The 16,881-nt window shown below is 55.3% G+C and overlaps 2 protein-coding genes across 2 annotated transcripts in view; both read right to left on the minus strand.

The window, feature by feature from the left end:
• Positions 1–16,881, minus strand: part of FAIM (Fas apoptotic inhibitory molecule) — a 182,458-nt gene that overhangs the window by 113,638 nt on the left and 51,939 nt on the right. The gene's annotated exons all lie outside the window — the stretch shown is intronic.
• The window catches only part of ESYT3 (extended synaptotagmin 3), a 53,089-nt gene that overhangs the window by 6,697 nt on the left and 29,511 nt on the right, over positions 1–16,881 (minus strand). The window contains exons 4-18 of the mRNA XM_066244903.1: positions 16,219–16,295; positions 14,475–14,541; positions 13,749–13,838; positions 13,228–13,283; positions 11,684–11,804; positions 8,608–8,778; positions 7,835–7,917; positions 5,947–5,995; positions 5,432–5,521; positions 4,894–4,956; positions 4,726–4,788; positions 4,101–4,169; positions 3,478–3,564; positions 2,654–2,803; positions 465–961 (exon numbers count right to left, since the gene is read on the minus strand). Of these exons, the coding sequence (XP_066101000.1) occupies positions 465–961; positions 2,654–2,803; positions 3,478–3,564; positions 4,101–4,169; positions 4,726–4,788; positions 4,894–4,956; positions 5,432–5,521; positions 5,947–5,995; positions 7,835–7,917; positions 8,608–8,778; positions 11,684–11,804; positions 13,228–13,283; positions 13,749–13,838; positions 14,475–14,541; positions 16,219–16,295 (1,733 nt within the window). The remainder of the gene's footprint in view (positions 1–464; positions 962–2,653; positions 2,804–3,477; positions 3,565–4,100; positions 4,170–4,725; positions 4,789–4,893; positions 4,957–5,431; positions 5,522–5,946; positions 5,996–7,834; positions 7,918–8,607; positions 8,779–11,683; positions 11,805–13,227; positions 13,284–13,748; positions 13,839–14,474; positions 14,542–16,218; positions 16,296–16,881) is intronic.

Below are 16,881 nucleotides of genomic sequence, written 5' to 3' on the forward strand. Positions count from 1 at the left end.
TGTCTGACTGTCTCTCCCCGTTTCCAGCTTCAGAAAAATACCAAAAAAAAAAAAAAAAAAGTAAGTTCTACTTTATAGGGTTAATAAGAAGATTGAATTAGACCAAATATCACGCTAAGCCCATAGTAAACACTTAAGAGGCAGCCATTGATTCCATAATTCCACATTTTAAGCTTTCCATATTTTCCCAGTATAACTGGAATTCAGTAAGGTTCCGGCTGTGAGGATCCTTAACAACCAAAGCGCAGGACCTCTTACAGTTGGTGTGTAGCTAGAGCAACACCAGACTGGCACGCCTGCTCTCTCCCCCTGTCCTGGTCTTTCTGCCACACCATGCTGCCTCTTATGAAGCCATTCTGTGATAAAACAGAACGTGAGCAGAAAAGTAAGTTCCTATCTACTTTTCCATCAGGGAGTTATTTTTTATGCAAGTGATTTTAGAAAAGAAGCAGAGAGGTGCATACTCAATGTTGAGGCTGATATCTGTCAGGTCAAAGCAGGAGTTGGCCAGGGAGCTGAGCGAGGACATGCTGGGGGCCAGCAGCCTCGTGGACGGCCACACGAATGGGGCGGCAGGGCATTTCAGGGGCCGGGGTGATCTGATGGGCCCTGGAGAGTGGGGGCCTGGGACGGTCAGGAAGATGGTGGCCGAACTCTTCTCCCCCACGGGCTCACAGAAACCTGTGGCACTGCCCCTGCCTTTCGGCTCTGGGCCTGTCTCCTGGGGTCTGGGCTCGGTGGCAGCCGTGGTGGCACTGGTGGTTGTCATGGTGCTCTTGGAGGCTTCCTTGGTATCAGAAGCAGGGCCTGGGGGGCATGGCAAATCTGCAGGACCCTCTCCCTGGGGTGGGGCGTTAGGGCCTTGGTTGGTGACCACCTTCTTAATGAAGAGAGGGCCTTTCTTTAGGGCTTCAGCTCCTGTGTACGGGCTCCCCAGCTCTCGTTCTTCCACGCGTAGGAACTGCAAGCAGACGACAGGGATGTTTATGCGTCGGGCCTGCCACTTCCACCACCTCCTCCTCTGCTCTCACCTTAACCTCTGGGAAATGGTTCTTTCTTTTCCCTGGGAAGAACAGTTTCTCAGTTCCTTTCTGACTTGGAGCTTCCTCCTGCAGACCGTATTTTCCTTAGCTTCTCTCTGCCCTTGGCCTCCTGTGACCAGTGCTTCTCTAGCTTTTCCCTTCTTCCTGCCTCACTACTGGGTCTTCATGGAGACTGGGCCCTGGCCCTTGCTCTCTACTCACACTGGCTGCAGCAGACCTCGTCCTGGTCCACTCTCGGTGTGCACTTCCCCTGCAGAGGATGCCCAGATCTCCACCTTCGGTCTTGCCCTCACCTGGGCCTTCACACACACAGCTGCCTCTGGCTGGGGTCATTTCCCAGCATCACCTCACTCACCACTGCTTTCTCTAAAACGTGTTTCCTGTCCAGACACCGAAGTTTCAAACCTCAGCCATTGCGTTTCTCCTTCCGACTTTCCCCTCGTTTATCAATTATCAGGACCCTTCCTCAGGACTTCCATTTCCAGCAATATGGTGGTCAAAATATTCTAAAAACATCTTGTTAGGAATGCCCCAATATAATAAATAAACTTCCTTTTAAATGTATAGCCAAATTCACAAGAAAGTAAAATCCCTCAGGTTAAAAAAGGAGAAAACTAGAAAATAAAGGTTAAGATTTCTTAGGTTGATTTATCAACCTTGGACTCCAAGGGGTTAGGAGAAGAGGCCTTGGTGAATGTGAGGCTGGTTACTGAAGGAATTGCTGTGAAGATGGGGTCTCTAGTGAAAAAGTAACCTAGGATAAGCATGCCACCCCCCAGCCAAGACTGGTGACAAGAACTGTGTTTTATCTCAGCCTGAACTGGGGGAAATAAAGTCTTCCCTGAGAAAAAAGCCCTTATAGGCCTGTACTGTATGAATCTCTGACACCTATGGTGTCTGGAAACCCGAAGTTAAAAATTAACATAGAAAAGAATCCAGGTGTGTAGTGCCCCTGAGGCTCTTGGCTGCAATAACGGCAGTCTCCTTGGAAATGAACCACCGTCATCCAGGTCACAAAGGAACACGGACCATTACTTGTAACCCAAGTTGCAATGAGTCACATGAAAAAACATCAACAGATACAACAGCAGAATTCAACTCCCAAGATCTTCAGATAATACAATTAACATACATATTTTCAAATGACTAAAGATGAAATAGAAACATGAAAAGAAGATACAATGAAAAAAGACAATGTGGATTTGGAAAAAATGAAATTAGAAATGAAAAATAGCCTTTGAAATAAAGACTGTGAACAGGTTAAGCAGATTAGGTGTAGCCAAAGAAGTATTTGATGGACTGGAAGACAGATCTGAGATTAGAATGTAGCAACAATAGATAAAGAGAGAAAATATGAAGATGAGGTCAGGTCGAGATATGGAGGAGATGATGAGAAGGTTCGGTATGGAAGGAGGTCTGAAAGGAAGGATTAGAAGAACGGGAGAGGCAATAGTTAAAGAGGTAATAGCTGACAATATTTCAAAACTGGTGAAAAATACAAACCCAGCTCCTAGCTTCTTCCCAACAGAGCAGGTACTTAGTGCTGGGGACTTGACTTTGTGGCAGAGCTCCACCCCTGCCTCCCATGGGGGTCAAGGGCAGAGATTTACCCGGAGCACCAGCCTCATGGAGATGAGGCTGTCCAGGCCCGAGTGGTCCAGCTGAAAGCGCTGCTCGAGGGTAAGGTCTGCACAGGGCAGAATCTGGCACAGCGGCAGCTCCAGCACGCCCAGAGCATACTCCTGGTCGTCATCGAGCACCTGGGCGTGGGCCAGACAGAACGAGAGAGTGAGTCCACCCTCAGCACAGTGAGTATGTACTGTGCTGCTGTTGGCCTCGGGTGCTGCTCTGAAACTGGGAATGGGACTCCCTGCCTCCCGTCGGGAAGAGAGCCCCAGGGCAGAGGCAATGATGATCGACATCAGGCCAGTCTGTCAGGTGCTCAGGGCCATGGGGGCTTTAGGGACTGATGAACTCTGCTGCTCCCTGGTGGGACATCCAGAGGGGGCTCAGGGCCCCCAGAGATCCCAGTTTCACCGCTCATTGGTCATGAGGTCTCAGACATGTCACTGATTAAGCCTCCGCTCGTGTAAAATTAAAGGTATTTCTCTTCCACAGATCTTTTGTGAAGATTAAGTATGTATTTTTTTAAATCCATCATTAATGTCCCAAGTGGATTTCAACACAGGCCACCTGGGTGCTGTGTAACAGCACGAAAGACTTACAGGGAGAGCCAAGGGACTTGAGGGTGTGTCCTTCCACAGCCTCTGACCCACGGCCTTGGGCACCAGCCTCAGGGAGCCGTGGGGCCTCTGTCCCACCCGCAGGCAGGCTGACGGCTCTGCCCGCACAGCTGCTCAAGGTGCGTGTGGCCTCCCACCCGTCCCAGCTTAGACCTCTTAGCTTTGTTCCAAGAGCCCGACCTCAGGCAAACCTTGAGATGCAGCTGCTCAGATGCCACATTGTGCACAAAGAAGGAGAACACCTGGCTCCACACAGGGTCCTTGCTGCGGGGACAGGTCTGGGACAGAAGAGGGGGAGATTATTCAAGGGCCTGGTTGGGCAGAGCAGGATACCAGCCCCCAGGGACCCCTGGGTAGCCTTCTCTGTCTGCCCAGGGCTCACGCATGCTCCAGCCTGGGGGAGGCGCTAGGTGGGGCAGCCAGACCCAGGCGAGGAGAGCTGTGCCGAGAAGTTTTACAGGGGCTGAAACTCCTACTAGCATTGGCACTCCTTTGGGAGGGGAGGATTCTGCCTCTGGACTGGGAAACCCGGTGGGCTGCAAAGGACAGGCTTCGAGCCATGCCTGAGCTTGAACCTAGTTCTGCTGCTTTCTAGCTATGCACGTGGGTAAGTCATTGATCTCTGACCCTCAGATTCTTGAACTATAAAACTACTGGTGAGGTTACTTTGAAAACTAAATAAAATAATACAGAGTGCCTAGAATGTGCCCTGGCGCCAACCTGGCATTAGTGCAAACTGTTTCCCTTGTCTTGCTTCTCTGAGAAGGGTTGGGGCCCCATTTTCTTACCCCATGGCTACTCACCAAGCTCTTACCTTGCTCGTGTACGTCTTCTTGCCTACAGATAGCTTGGCGTAGGAGGAAGGGTCTCTGCTGACCTTATTCTGTGAGAGGCAAAGCCACAGCAATGAAGGTGGCACCATCAGTGTCCGCTAAAGACGCCAGACCCTCACCCCACCTCCAGCCCTCAGGCACATCAGAGGGACATGTGGCCAGCTGGTTGCTTCCCTTTTAGGGAAGGCCACCCTGGTGCGCCCAGGACCCCTGGGCTGCCATCACTGTGCAAGCACCTGGACAGGCTGACTCCAGGGGGAGGCTCAAGTAAAGACAGGTGACCAGAGCTGGGCCTGGCCAGGCACAGGCTCGTTCCCTGGAGTTAATGGAAGTTCCCTCAAGTTCCGGCTCCTCCCTTAGGTGTATGACCCAGGTACTTAAACCTTCTGGGTCCTGTTTGTAAAATGGTAATAAAATTGGACAGTCATCACGGGGCACAGGCACAACGAGCGTGGGGGATGAGTTGCCAAGCCCAGTGCCTGCGCCCAGCGGCTGTAGTCACCCCCACACTATGCACAGACAGTCGCCCGGAAAACGGCTGTGGTCACTCTCGGGAAGGAGTTATAACTTGCTCTCACGTTTTCAGCCACACACACACACCCTTACCTTGGCAAATCTGGAGAGTTTTTTGGCTCGATAATCACAATTCAGGTAGTCAAAAGGGCTTCTCTACAGTACAAGAACAGTAATGAGCAACACATTTGTGAGTTCCAAGTGAGCATTAGAAAGTGCAGCCACAAGGCAGGGGGTGACACCGACCGCGTCACCACTCACCGGCAGGTTGCAGGCGCTCTCCAAGAAGACCACGAGGATGGCAGAGGAAGGGCCAGTGTGGTCCTACAGTCAGACACAGACCTTCACCAGGTGCCCCCAGCACCAGGAGAGACTGGTTTTGGAGAGAAGCCTGTTCGTGGCAGAAGGAAGCCAGCCCGCCTGCCGCCCTTCCCTCAGACTGGCCATAAGATCCCCCCAACCGAGTTTTTCTGTTCAGCCTGAGACTACAACTACAGCATGACAGATTCAAGTCAGGCACAAGGGTGGCTTTTCCCTATGGTCTGGGCTGACAGGCACTAACACAGAGCTTTTAGGATCCCAGCTTCTCTGAAGATGGCTGAGATGCTCAGAGACCCATCTCAAGAGATCAGGAGCTGTCCTGTGTGGAGACAGCATGGAGGGACATGTTCTCTAGAAGGAGGGGCTGTGAGCCAGATCTGGGGGCTCAGCGCCCTCCCCCCTCCACAGGCACAGCCACACATGACCAGTCCTCCTATTGTCCCCTTTCTGCTAGGGAGCCCCAACACCCCGCACTCACCTCAGTCAAAGCTTCAGGGTCAGCGATCAGTGAAAGCCACTCCAGCCGCAGGTGCAGCTGCCCGCTGCTTGTGTCATTCAAGACAAACCACTGCGGGGTGACAAGGATGGAAAGGAAGGTTCAGGGAAAGAGCAGTGACATGCTTCTGACCCTCTGTAGGCATCTCAGTTCTGGGACGTGGTGGGGCCCTAAGAGACTTCAGGGAAAAGGGAACCAGCTGAGACAGGGTGGACTCGGCCTGAGGGACAGGAAGATGGTACAGGACTGACGTGCTACACGTCAGGATGGAAAATCTCTCCTACCCAGGCCCAGCCTGCCCTCCCCTGTGACCACCCCCTGCTGGAGGTCCTTGGTCTGTGGGCATTTCCAGGGAAGCTTCTTCCAACCAGGCCCTGGTGGGTTTCCTGGGCCCATCTGTGTCTCGCCCAGGTCTTGCCCCTGAAGACTGGCACATATGGCTCATCTAGCAGCCTGCTAGAGCTGTCCATGGTGTGGGGTGCAAGCACCAACTCTACCTCATCCACCACTCTGTTCGTCATGACATCCCCGAGGCAGATCTGCAGGCTGGAAGACACAGGGTGTGGTCAGCTCGGCCCACCCTGGAATCTGTTTTCAAATATCTGAGTGGGGCCCTTGAGACAGAGGATCTTTTTCATGCCAAGGAACCAATGGCAGACCACTTTCGGCTCAAGCAGAGGAAAGACTATCCAATCATCAGGGTTGCTCCCTGGGCATGGTGCCCCAGGAGGCAGGTGGCTGCCATCCCAAGATTATGCAGATACCGCTGAACACCTCAGCTCTGGACTCTCATTGATGGTGCTACAAGCATTTGAGTGGAATGATTCTTCATTGTGCAAAATTGCCCACGCAGGGCAGGAATTCAGCTTCCCTGTCTGGTGCCCTCTAAATGCCAGTGGCACCGGCTCCTGCAGTCAGTGTGAGAACCCCAAATGCCTTTCCCTTTCCAAAACAGGCTAAGCATAGTTGTCATGTGTGTAGAAAGGAGGTGACACCCACATTCAGACCTGTCTCCCACCTACTCATACCAGAAGTGTGCTTGCACCTGAAATCAGTTACATAAAACGTGAACCACAAGCCACACTTCCAACTCTGCAACATGACAAAAATTAAGATGAGAAAAAAGATCAGCGATATTTGCTTGTGAGCTGTTTCTTTGGCTGTCAGACTGTGCCTCCCACTTTGTTTTGTTCACTTTCTAAAATTCTGTGTTCATGGAAACAAGCTAAATACAGGAGTAGAAAGATTTTTGGAAAATTCTTTGCCACCTCCCAGTGCCAGCCCTGAGATCAGCAATGTGAGCAGTCTGCTGCATGGCTTCCATGCTCTGTGCTCACACGAACACAGGCAAACGTGCCCATGAGGGGCCTCCCTGGAAAGATGAGTCAAACTGCACAGTCACTCAACTGCCTCTTCCTCCTCCCGATACATAACGGGCACCCTCCAGCTCAATACACACAGATCTTGCTCATTGTTTTTAAGACTGAAGAATATCCTCTAGTTTGGCAATGGCAAATTTATTCAAACATTCAACCAATATCCTGAGGTTGGGCGTTCATGTTTTCAGCTTTATTGTTTTGCCAACTCAGGTAAGCTCCACAATCAACATTTCAGGTATAATGTTTTTATAGGATCTGGAAGTGGGACTGCTGGACCAAAGGACATGCAAATTTGCAGTTTTTTTGTTTGTTTTTCTGTATTTTTCTGAAGTGAGAGGCAGGAAGGCAGGCAGCCTCCCACATGTACCCAACCAAGATCCACCTGGCATGCCCACCAGGGGGCGATGCTCTGCCCATCTGGGCCTTGCTCTGTTGCAACCAGAGCCATTCTAGCACCTGAGGCAGAGGCCACGGAGCCATCCTCAGCGCCCGGGCCAACTTTGCTCCAATGGAGCCTTGGCTGCAAGAGGAGAGGGGAAGAGAGAGAGAGAGAAAGGAGAGGAGGAAGGGTGGAGAAGCAGCTGGGTGCTTCTCCTGTGTGCGTGCCCTGGCCAGGAATCAAACCCGGGACTTCCACACGCTGGGCCGACGCTCTACCGCTGAGCCAGCTGGCCAGGGCTGCAAATTTAGTTTTGATAGGCAGCCCCAGCCAAGCCATGTCAGTCCTCACACAGCCCTGAGTGTCTGTGCTCTGCCCTAGAGAAAGCAGCCAGGGTTCCTCAACACTGGGGACCCGGTCATCCATCCCAGCTTTACCCTCTGCCCACTGCTCCAAACGGGGACTCTGGGTACATTATCACGAGTGCAGAAAGCAGAGCTATGGTACACAAACTGTGGGGTCCTTTCTGTGCTCCCAGGGCCCAGTCCACAGCTGGGCACCGAGGAGACATCTAGGAGGGAGGTCTGGAAGGCCCAGGGACAGAAGGCCCGGCTCAGCCCGCCTCACCTGCCCAGGAAGTCATCCCTGTCAGGATCCTCGTCATACAGGTCCACCTCCAGGTCCTGCCCAGGGACTTCATACACTATGAACTGGAAGGAAAGCGAGGTGATGGCCTGCAGGCCCAACAGCTGATGAAACAAACTTCACGCATCACCCAAGGGGAGCCAGGTTCTGGCTCCACTGTGTGCCAGCTTGGAGCCCTGGACAGGTTCCTGCCCTTCTCAGTGCCTGGGAAACCCCTCCTGTAAGGAGGGAGTGATGCCCTGCCCTGCGGGTGGGGAGATTAGAGGGGACATGTGCAAGCCCATGGAAGGGTGGGTGCTCGGGACCGCGGCTGCTGCATCTTTCATGAGGCTGCAGCTTACAGAGCATCTAACAGGCTGTGGGCCTCCCCTTCTCGTAGTGGGGGCTGTGGCTGAACTTAAGAACTGCAGTCTCCTGGTGTCTGGCTCTGGCTGAGAGGGTTGGGGCAGAGTTTCTAGTTTTCCTCTTATACTTTGATTTGAAAACTTCCAACAAAGCAGCTGGCAGGTGAGAAAGGGACATGGTAACTCAGTTATAAGCTGTCCCTCCAGTGGGGCCACAGCAGTCCGCCTCTGGATACCTGGTAGACTTGGGAAGTGGGAATTATACAGAACTTCCTGCCTGTCCCCAAGGTCCACTCCTCGTTGCCCATATGAGACCCAAGAGGGCAAGGCCCCCCGGTCTGTGCCCAGCATGCCCCAGAGTGGAGCTTGGAGGATATCTAAGTAGCCAACTGTGGCTGAGGACAGCCTCACCTCAAACACCTCATTCCAGGTGGGGTTCAGGTTCTTATAGACGGTCTTGCTCCGGAAGTGCTGCAGGCCGATGCTCACCTTGGCATAGGGGTCTGACTTGCCTCGGATCCCTAGAAAGTGGTCCATCTGGGCCAGTTTCTCCGCCTCCAGCAAGTGGACTCTGATCACCCCCTGGAAAATGCCCAGCCCACCGCTCACTGCTGCTTCCTGGGCTGTCCCAGCCATCAAGGCCCGCAACGTAAGAGCGAAAGCCATCAGACAGTGCCCACCGTCTCCCCCTCTCCATGGCCTGGGCAGGGAAACAAGCACAGACAGCAGCCCCCTGGCCAAGGACATGCAGCAAGTGGCGGCAGGGCCCAGGGCTCTGTCCACCGTGTCACCCGCCCGCAGGGCCCAGGGCTCTGTCCACCGTGTCGCCCGCCCGCAGGGCCCAGGGCTCTGTCCACCGTGTCGCCCGCCCGCAGGGCCCAGGGCTCTGTCCACCGTGTCGCCTGCCCCGCCCACACCCAGGGCTCTGTCCACCGTGTCGCCCGCCCGCAGGGCCCAGGGCTCTGTCCACCGTGTCGCCCGCCCGCAGGGCCCAGGGCTCTGTCCACCGTGTCGCCCGCCCGCAGGGCCCAGGGCTCTGTCCACTGTGTCGCCTGCCCGCAGGGCCCAGGGCTCTGTCCACCGTGTCGCCTGCCCCGCCCACACCCAGGGCTCTGTCCACCGTGTCGCCTGCCCGCAGGGCCCAGGGCTCTGTCCACCGTGTCGCCTGCCCGGCAGGGCCCAGGGCTCTGTCCACCGTGCCGCCTGCCCGGCAGGGCCCAGCAGGGCCCAGGGCTCTGTCCACCGTGTCGCCTGCCCGGCAGGGCCCAGCAGGGCCCAGGGCTCTGTCCACCGTGCCGCCTGCCCGGCAGGGCCCAGCAGGGCCCAGGGCTCTGTCCACCGTGCCGCCTGCCCGGCAGGGCCCAGCAGGGCCCAGGGCTCTGTCCACCGTGTCGCCCGCCCGCCCACACCCATGGCCTTCCCAGCCTGCCCCATGACTGGCTTATTCAACTGCCGCCATTTCCTCCCGGGCCAACAGCCATGCCAAACCAAGTCACCTGAAAAGGTTGCCTCCCATTCCAGCCCCCTCTCTGCAACCTGCATGTAGACTGACTTCTGTCATCTCTTCCCAGTACCCAGGTGTCTACACTGAGTCTTACCCGCCCCCACACTGTGCTGTTGAGGCAGTCAGTGCCAAGAATTGGGAAAAACACACTTCAGAGGCTAATAGGCTTCCTGCTCAGAACTATATTTTTAATATTGCTAAGTACATATGTTTTCCTTTTGACCCAACAACCCCATTTCTAGCCCTGAAGGCATACTGCAAAAATATAAAGAGACATGTACAAGACTGTTCATGACAGCATATTTGTTTGAACAAAGGACTAGACACAGCTCAGCTGTCAATGGAGAACAGGGGAAAGCATCGCGGCACAGCCGCACCGAGCCGCTGTCAGAATGGGCCCCGGCTCCATCCATACGGCCATCAAGTGATCCTTAGAACACATGACATGGTGAGAGGCAGGGAAAAGCAGTGTGCAGCCGTCCACCAAGGAAAGGGGGAACTGGAGTCTTACCAGATACACACACACCACCATATGTATGTATCTGCTCCAAGTAGAACACAAATAGTGAAAACTAGTGGAAGGATAAACCATTACAGGGAGAAAGTGGAGATTAGGTGAAGGAACAGGGATAGAAACCAGACTCTTTAAAATATGAGTTTTTATATTGGACTTTGGAAGTATGTACATTTTTACATGACTGTAAAGTTAAGGTAAAAATGAAACCCTAAAAGTAGAAAGTAAAACAAAACAAAGCAGTGTAAATATGCACAAACCACTGGCATCACAAACGCACTGAGGAACTACTTACTCCTAGTGAGTTTAAATTGTTGCCAGTTGACAGTACATCTTGAGTGGAATATACCCTAAGGACAGTGTTTTTAGTAGTGGACATAGAGGTGGTATTGTATCTTTTTTTAAATTAAGTGGGAGCAAGGGAGGCATAGAGAAAGACTCCCACATGTACCCCAACTTGGATCTACCCAGCAAGCCCCTTATAGGACGATGCTCTGCCCAACTGGGGCACTGCTCTTTTGTCAGCAACTGAGCTATTTTTAGCACCGGAGGCAGAGGACACAGAGCCATCCTCAGCGCCACTTTCCTGAGCCAATCAAACCATAGCTGCGGGAGGGGGAGGAAAGAGAGAGAGCAAGGGAGAGCGAGAAAGAGAGGGGGGACGGAGGTTGGAGAAGCAGATGGTCACTTCTCCTGTGTGCCCTGACAGGGAATGGAATCTGGGACATCCACACGCCAGGCCAATGTTCTACCACTGAGCCAACTGGCCAGGGCGGATGTTATCATATTGATTCTGAGACTGCCTAAGCCATAGTGTGGCATAAAGCCCATGTGCCATTATGGGGAGACAAGAGGACGTATGTGTTGCTTCAATGGCCGGCCCCTCAACCCTGTATAGCCTGAGCGGGCTGATGCCCCATACCTGGTGCTGATGGTGAAATGGACAATTTGCTCTCCCCTGAGGCCCTGAATGCTAGCCCTGAGGGCTCAGCAAGGGCACCTTCTGCAGGGAGGCCACATGGCTGTCCTCAGGGGCTGCCCAAGCTGGGCCCAGGATGGAGGGGACGTGGGGCTGAGCACTCAAAAAGCCCCACGTCCTGGCTCTGTTGAACATTCTTTCCCCAGTAGACCCCAAGGATAGAGTTGGGGCACCTCATGTCTCTAAAAGAGGATGGGAGGCCCGTGGTGTTTCCTTGGATGGGGGTGAAGCCCAGAGTCCCCACCCCAGGCCACAGAGGGGTACCAGGATCTGGGAAGGAATGCCACCTGGGCTTTGACCCTCCCAAATGGGTGACTTTGGGCTTAGACAAGTCATTCCACCTTCCCGAGACCCAGTCTTCCCCCTGTAAAATGGAGGTATCATGCCCTCACAGGACAGAAATAAGGATTCCCGTGTGAGAATGCATTCCCCTCCAGCCCGTCTGTCCCTTAACATGGCCCCGTGCTCTGTGGCTGCTGCAGATACTCACGCACGGCAGAGGGAAGCGTAAGTTGGTCACATCCAAGCCCTTCTTCACGGGCACAGTCACGCGGTTGGGCAGCACCAGGTGGGTGGCGATGAGGTCCTCCAGCAGGCTATCTGACACCTCGCTGGGGACAGTGGGCATGACCAACTGTGGAGGGGTGGCACCGCCTTCCCCAGGCCACTTGCCCCTCTACCACCCCGGAGCTGGCACAGGAGCAGAGCTCCAGGGCGGGCCCTGCTTGGGAGAGCACAGCCCTGACCCCAGCCTGCATGGACAGGGGCCGTGTGGGCGTGTGGACGTGCTGACAGCCCCTGACCACTGCAGCCCCCAGTCCTGCTTTGTCCTTCCTTGAGGCATCAGTGTGACAGCCACGAGTGATGACCTGAAGCTGTGTTAGGACCTCATGAGCTGTGTGGCCTCAGATAACTTGCTAATGAACCTCTCTGGGCCTCAGTTTCCTCGTCTCTAAACCGAGGGTAGTTATACCAGCTTCCTGGCGTTTTTACGAGGACGGCTTACGTGTGCAAAGTGCCAAGGACAGCGCCTTGTGCACAGTAAATGGTAGGTGAGTGTTCGCTAGCTTAGGCCTTCCGTTCCCTGACATCACATCCTTCATCTGTTGGCTCACTCCATCTCCCCCATCGCGGGAGCAGGGACAGACAGGCCCTAGAAAAGGACTGGCCATGGTAGGTGCTCAGTAAATATTTTTTGAAAGAAAGAATCTGTGCCTGGGGTCTGGGTCCTGGAGCCAAGATCAGTGGGAATGTCCCTGGTGAGCAAGCAAGTGGCCGTCCCCGCAGTTGGGGCGTCTGCCCAAGCCCAGCGAGCCATTAGGTGTGTGCCCTGGCTGGTTCTCCAGTCCCACCCTGCTAAGGCTGTGTCCACCCAGGGCTGGAGCCCTTCTCCGTGGGGGGCCTGTGGCCCAGTGCGGCGCTGCCCCCGGCCGGCCCCAGGAAGGTGGGCTTTCCCAGACCTGCTCCTGCTCTGAGAGCCTCCTCCCCTCCCAGCCTGTGTTTGTGACCATGGTTGGGCGTGGCCACATGGGCTTCTCACCTCACACTTGGTGAGAAGGAGAAAAGGAGGACACTTGTTTGTGTCCGCATCCACTCTGCCATCACCACACACCTAAGGATTCTCCCAGGGACCCCCAGACAGAGCAGCCGGGTTCTGCTCTTACTGAGGAAGAGCCCAGAGAGGTGAAGTAATTTGTCCAAAGTCACACAGTTGCTAACCAACAGAGGCAGGAGCCTCATTAGCCTGCACAGCCTTCTGTAGGACATCTTCTCATCTAATCAGAGCCATGTGTGCACGTGTGTGTGCATGTACATGTGTGTGTGTGTTCTGGAGCAGTGCTGCCCACAGAGGCCAAACAACACTTAGCCTCCCACTCCCACACCCAGTACATTTCCCTCCAGAGCAGGGAGAACTCGGTGCCTACCCCCTTCCCCACACTGGGAGCTAGGAGGCAGGGCGCCTCTGCTCACTGACTGCACAGCCCCGGAGGGCCCCACGCGGGTCTCTGCCTGGCGGCTCTCACAGGCACCTACTTGATTCCTGGCGCGTCCAGCAGGTTGGTCAGGCCTGTCCAGTTGATCTGCAGGTGCTGCCGGGCAGAGGGAGGCTGTTAGGCTGGAAGGAGCCAGAAGCCCAGGACTGAGAACCCTCTGCCAAGCTCCTCACACCCACCCACATGGAGGACCCAGCCTGCGAGGGGGCGCCTGCTGCAGGGGTGTGGGGCACGGGGGGACCCTCCCTGTGCTGCTCAGGCCGTGGCTCGGGACGGGCCAGGGCTGTGAGGCCTGCTGCTTCCCTGTCAAGATGGCACAGGAAGGGCCAGTGCATGGGGACCCCATGTGACCCTGGCAAGCCACTTCTCTGAGCTGTTTCTGGTCTTTCGGAGAGCAGAGTCAGGCGCCTCAGGCTGCCTTAGGTGACACGGGACAGGTACGGGAAGTGCCTGGGTCTCGGCGGTCTGAGGCGGTCCCCACTCGGGCTCCAGCCCTGGGCCTGCAGCAGGAATGTGCTCATTCCCAGGGAGCGGCAGCTCGGCCTCCTCCCGGGGGCTCACCGGCTTTTGTAGAAAGAACACAGTCACAGCTCCCACGAAGGGCTTGTCCACCAGGAGGGGGTCCAGGATGATCCTCAGCGTGCCCTGCAACTGGACGGCACAGAGGGCCCGTGAGGGGCCTCAGACCCCCTCCTTCCTGCACCTGCTGCACTCAGCGGAGGCCACTACCACCCCAGTCAGCCCCATGCCACCCCCAGGTGTCAGGACCTTCTGCTGTCACAGCTCAGAAACAGAAACCTGTCACCCCTCTGCCAGCTCTCACGACCCCCACTGCCTTCCCGTGGTGTGCTGGCCCGAGGGGCCTGCAGCCTTGCCCACAATTCAAACCAGCCCAGCCAGCGGGGACCCAGGAGGAGGTCCCACTCAGCTCCTCTACTGCTCTGAGATACTTCCACCTCCTTAAGCCACCTCAGTTTCTAAGCATGGGGTTTGCATCACCCCATAAACAGGACCTCTCTTTTCCCTGGGCCACCAAAGTCTCTCTGGGGGGGGGATTTAAAAGCACAGTAACCAAGTGGACAGGCATGGGGCCGAGCAGCAGGTGGGTGAGGCCCAGCAGTCACTTCCTGGCACGTGACCTCGGGCCTGGAGTCCCTCAGTCATTACCAGCCCGTGTTTGTGTTATCACCCCCTTTTGCAGCCTGCTCCAGCATGAGCCTGATTCACTGCTCTGACCCCCCAGCCCAGGGACAGGAACGGGAGGCAGTCCCACCGGCTTCCACTCACCTGGATCCCATTCACACCAGCCTGCATCTTCTGCAGCTCCACGCTGATCTCACAGTCCCCAATGTAGCTAAAGGTAGGCACAGAGAAGGCAGGTGGGCAAGAGGGGCAGGTCCACCACTCAGAGAGGATGGGAAACTTGCCCAGTGCCACGCAGCCAAGCCCAGGGGTGGCTGCCCAGGCTGAGCCCTGCCTCACCCAGACACGCTCTCCCTCACAGCCTCACCTTTTCTTGGCTCTGCACAGACATAGGCCCAGACCCTGGGAGGCAGAACCTAGGTCCCTGCACCCAGGAGTCCCATGACGGCAGTGACTCTGGGCACCACCTTGTCCCCTGACACCCCATGGATGTGAAGGTGGGGCTCTTGATAAACACAGTGCCCACCCCCTCTGCCACTGCTGTGCTCCTGCCCCATCTCTGCCAGGCCTCTCCCCCGAGGACACTGAGCAGCCACACTGCTTACAGCCAGCCTTCCACCCAGGTTGTCGCTGGGAGTGGTAGAGGGGGAAAAGGAAATGCTCTCAGGAGCCTGAGTCCTGCTGGTGGCTCAGGCAGCCCAGAACGAGTGCCTCTGAGGCTAAAGATCAGGAGACCCTGTGCAAGCACGAAAGAAAACTAAGAAGGCGGCCATCAAATCTCTGTAGGACAAAGCGGGGGAGCTGATGTCAGAAATGCTGAGTGCTCCCTGGAGAGGCCTGGGTGGGGACACCTGAGGACTCCAGGAGCTGCCTGGGAAGCTGGACAGTGGGTCAGTTGACCTTGGCAAGCCCCACGTGTTCATACAAGGATCTGTGCAGTGAAGGCTCTCCTCATTGTCATATTTGCAGGCAACACTGCACTCTCCTACAGATGTGTGGAGTAAGCTGTGGTGTAGTGTTTTTTGTAGCACATAATAAACATGTTACAGCAGAAAAAAGAGAGAGAGAGATTGGGGCCAGGATGCCCAATAGCTGTCATCATCCCAATACACTTGAGACCAGCTTCCAAATGTGGATGGGTATTTCCAGAGCTGACTGCTGTCTTCCCAATATGCCCTCAGTGCCAACCTCTGGGATAATGGCAGGAAAAAGGAAATATGAGACACTGGAAAGGAACGGCAACACTCTGAAACCTCAGGAGTTGATCCTTGTTCCATTAAAACACAATTCAAATTTCACCACCTCCAGGAAGACTTCCTGGGTTGAATCTCTGTTTGTATCAACTCAAGCCTATTACAAACCTCATTCAAAAAAGGTGTCCTTGCCCAACCCACTAAACTAGCCACTCATGTGTCTTTGCATCCTTTGGTTTTTCTGAGGTGCCAAGAGCTTAGCTTTCCCACTGGTCTCTCACAGCCTATGTTCGAAGCTCACTGGGCATCACCTCAAATCCCAGCATCATCCTGTCACTCTTGTTCCCTCTTTGAGGCAGCTGGTCTGACCCTCCAGGTGACCTGGTCCTGGCCTCTAGGAAAGCTCTGCTGCCTGGGCCTTGGTATAGAGCATGCCCAGTGCCTGGTCTGATGGGAAAAGCCTGGCTGAGGGGTCGGACGACAGTGGCTCCCGGGGACCATCCATTCTCCCAACACTCTTCCCATCCCAAGCAGGGCAGCTGTGCTCCAGTCCATGGCAGGTGGGGATATATGTGTTCTGAGTAGCTCTCATACCCCAAACTAGAGTGAATATATGCTACTTCATCTTCAAAGTGGCTGTTCCCCCAGAGTGTGCCCCTGGCCCCCACACCTGGCCCCCAGGCACCGGGGCTCACCATATCTGCAGGTCCAGGACCACCTGTCTCCGATTGTGCTTGCTGGTGTGTGCCTTGACACCGTTGATCCTGGGGCACTGGAAGAGATGCCCGGTCTCTAGGTCAGCAGAGGTCTGGCAGCTGGGACAGCTGCTGCCCCCTCCCAGCACTGGGTTCTGATCACTACACCCCACATGACCACTATATTCCTGGGGTGAGGCACAAACCCAGAAACCCACCTTATGGCCGGTGTCCACCTTTGTCACCATCATACTTCTCTCCCTAGTATATGCACCCTTTTCTCTCTCTCCTACTATAGATATTTACTAAGCACCCACTCTGCATCGGGCACTGGCCTGGGGAGAAGCAAGGGCACAGTGGCCGAGCCTGCCTGAGGCTCAAGCGCCTCCGAAGAGACAGTGGGAGGGGCGTGATGCGGTGCAGCCTGTACCATCACATGGGCATCTGGGGACCACAGGAGGACCCCCCAACCCAGCCTGGGGTGGGCAGAGGTTAATGAAGGCTTCCTGGAGGAGGTGGCATTTAAATGGTTCTGGCAGATGAGTAGGAGCTGGCCCCCTAAAGGCAAAGGAAGAGGGTGGGGTCCCCAGCTGTGATCTGACTGTAGGAATTCAAGGGCACCACGCCAGGACCACAGTCCCCAGCCTCTGGGCTGAGCTCCTG

Source organism: Saccopteryx bilineata, chromosome 10 (assembly GCF_036850765.1).
Source record: "Saccopteryx bilineata isolate mSacBil1 chromosome 10, mSacBil1_pri_phased_curated, whole genome shotgun sequence".
NCBI classification, from domain to species: Eukaryota; Metazoa; Chordata; class Mammalia; order Chiroptera; family Emballonuridae; genus Saccopteryx; species Saccopteryx bilineata.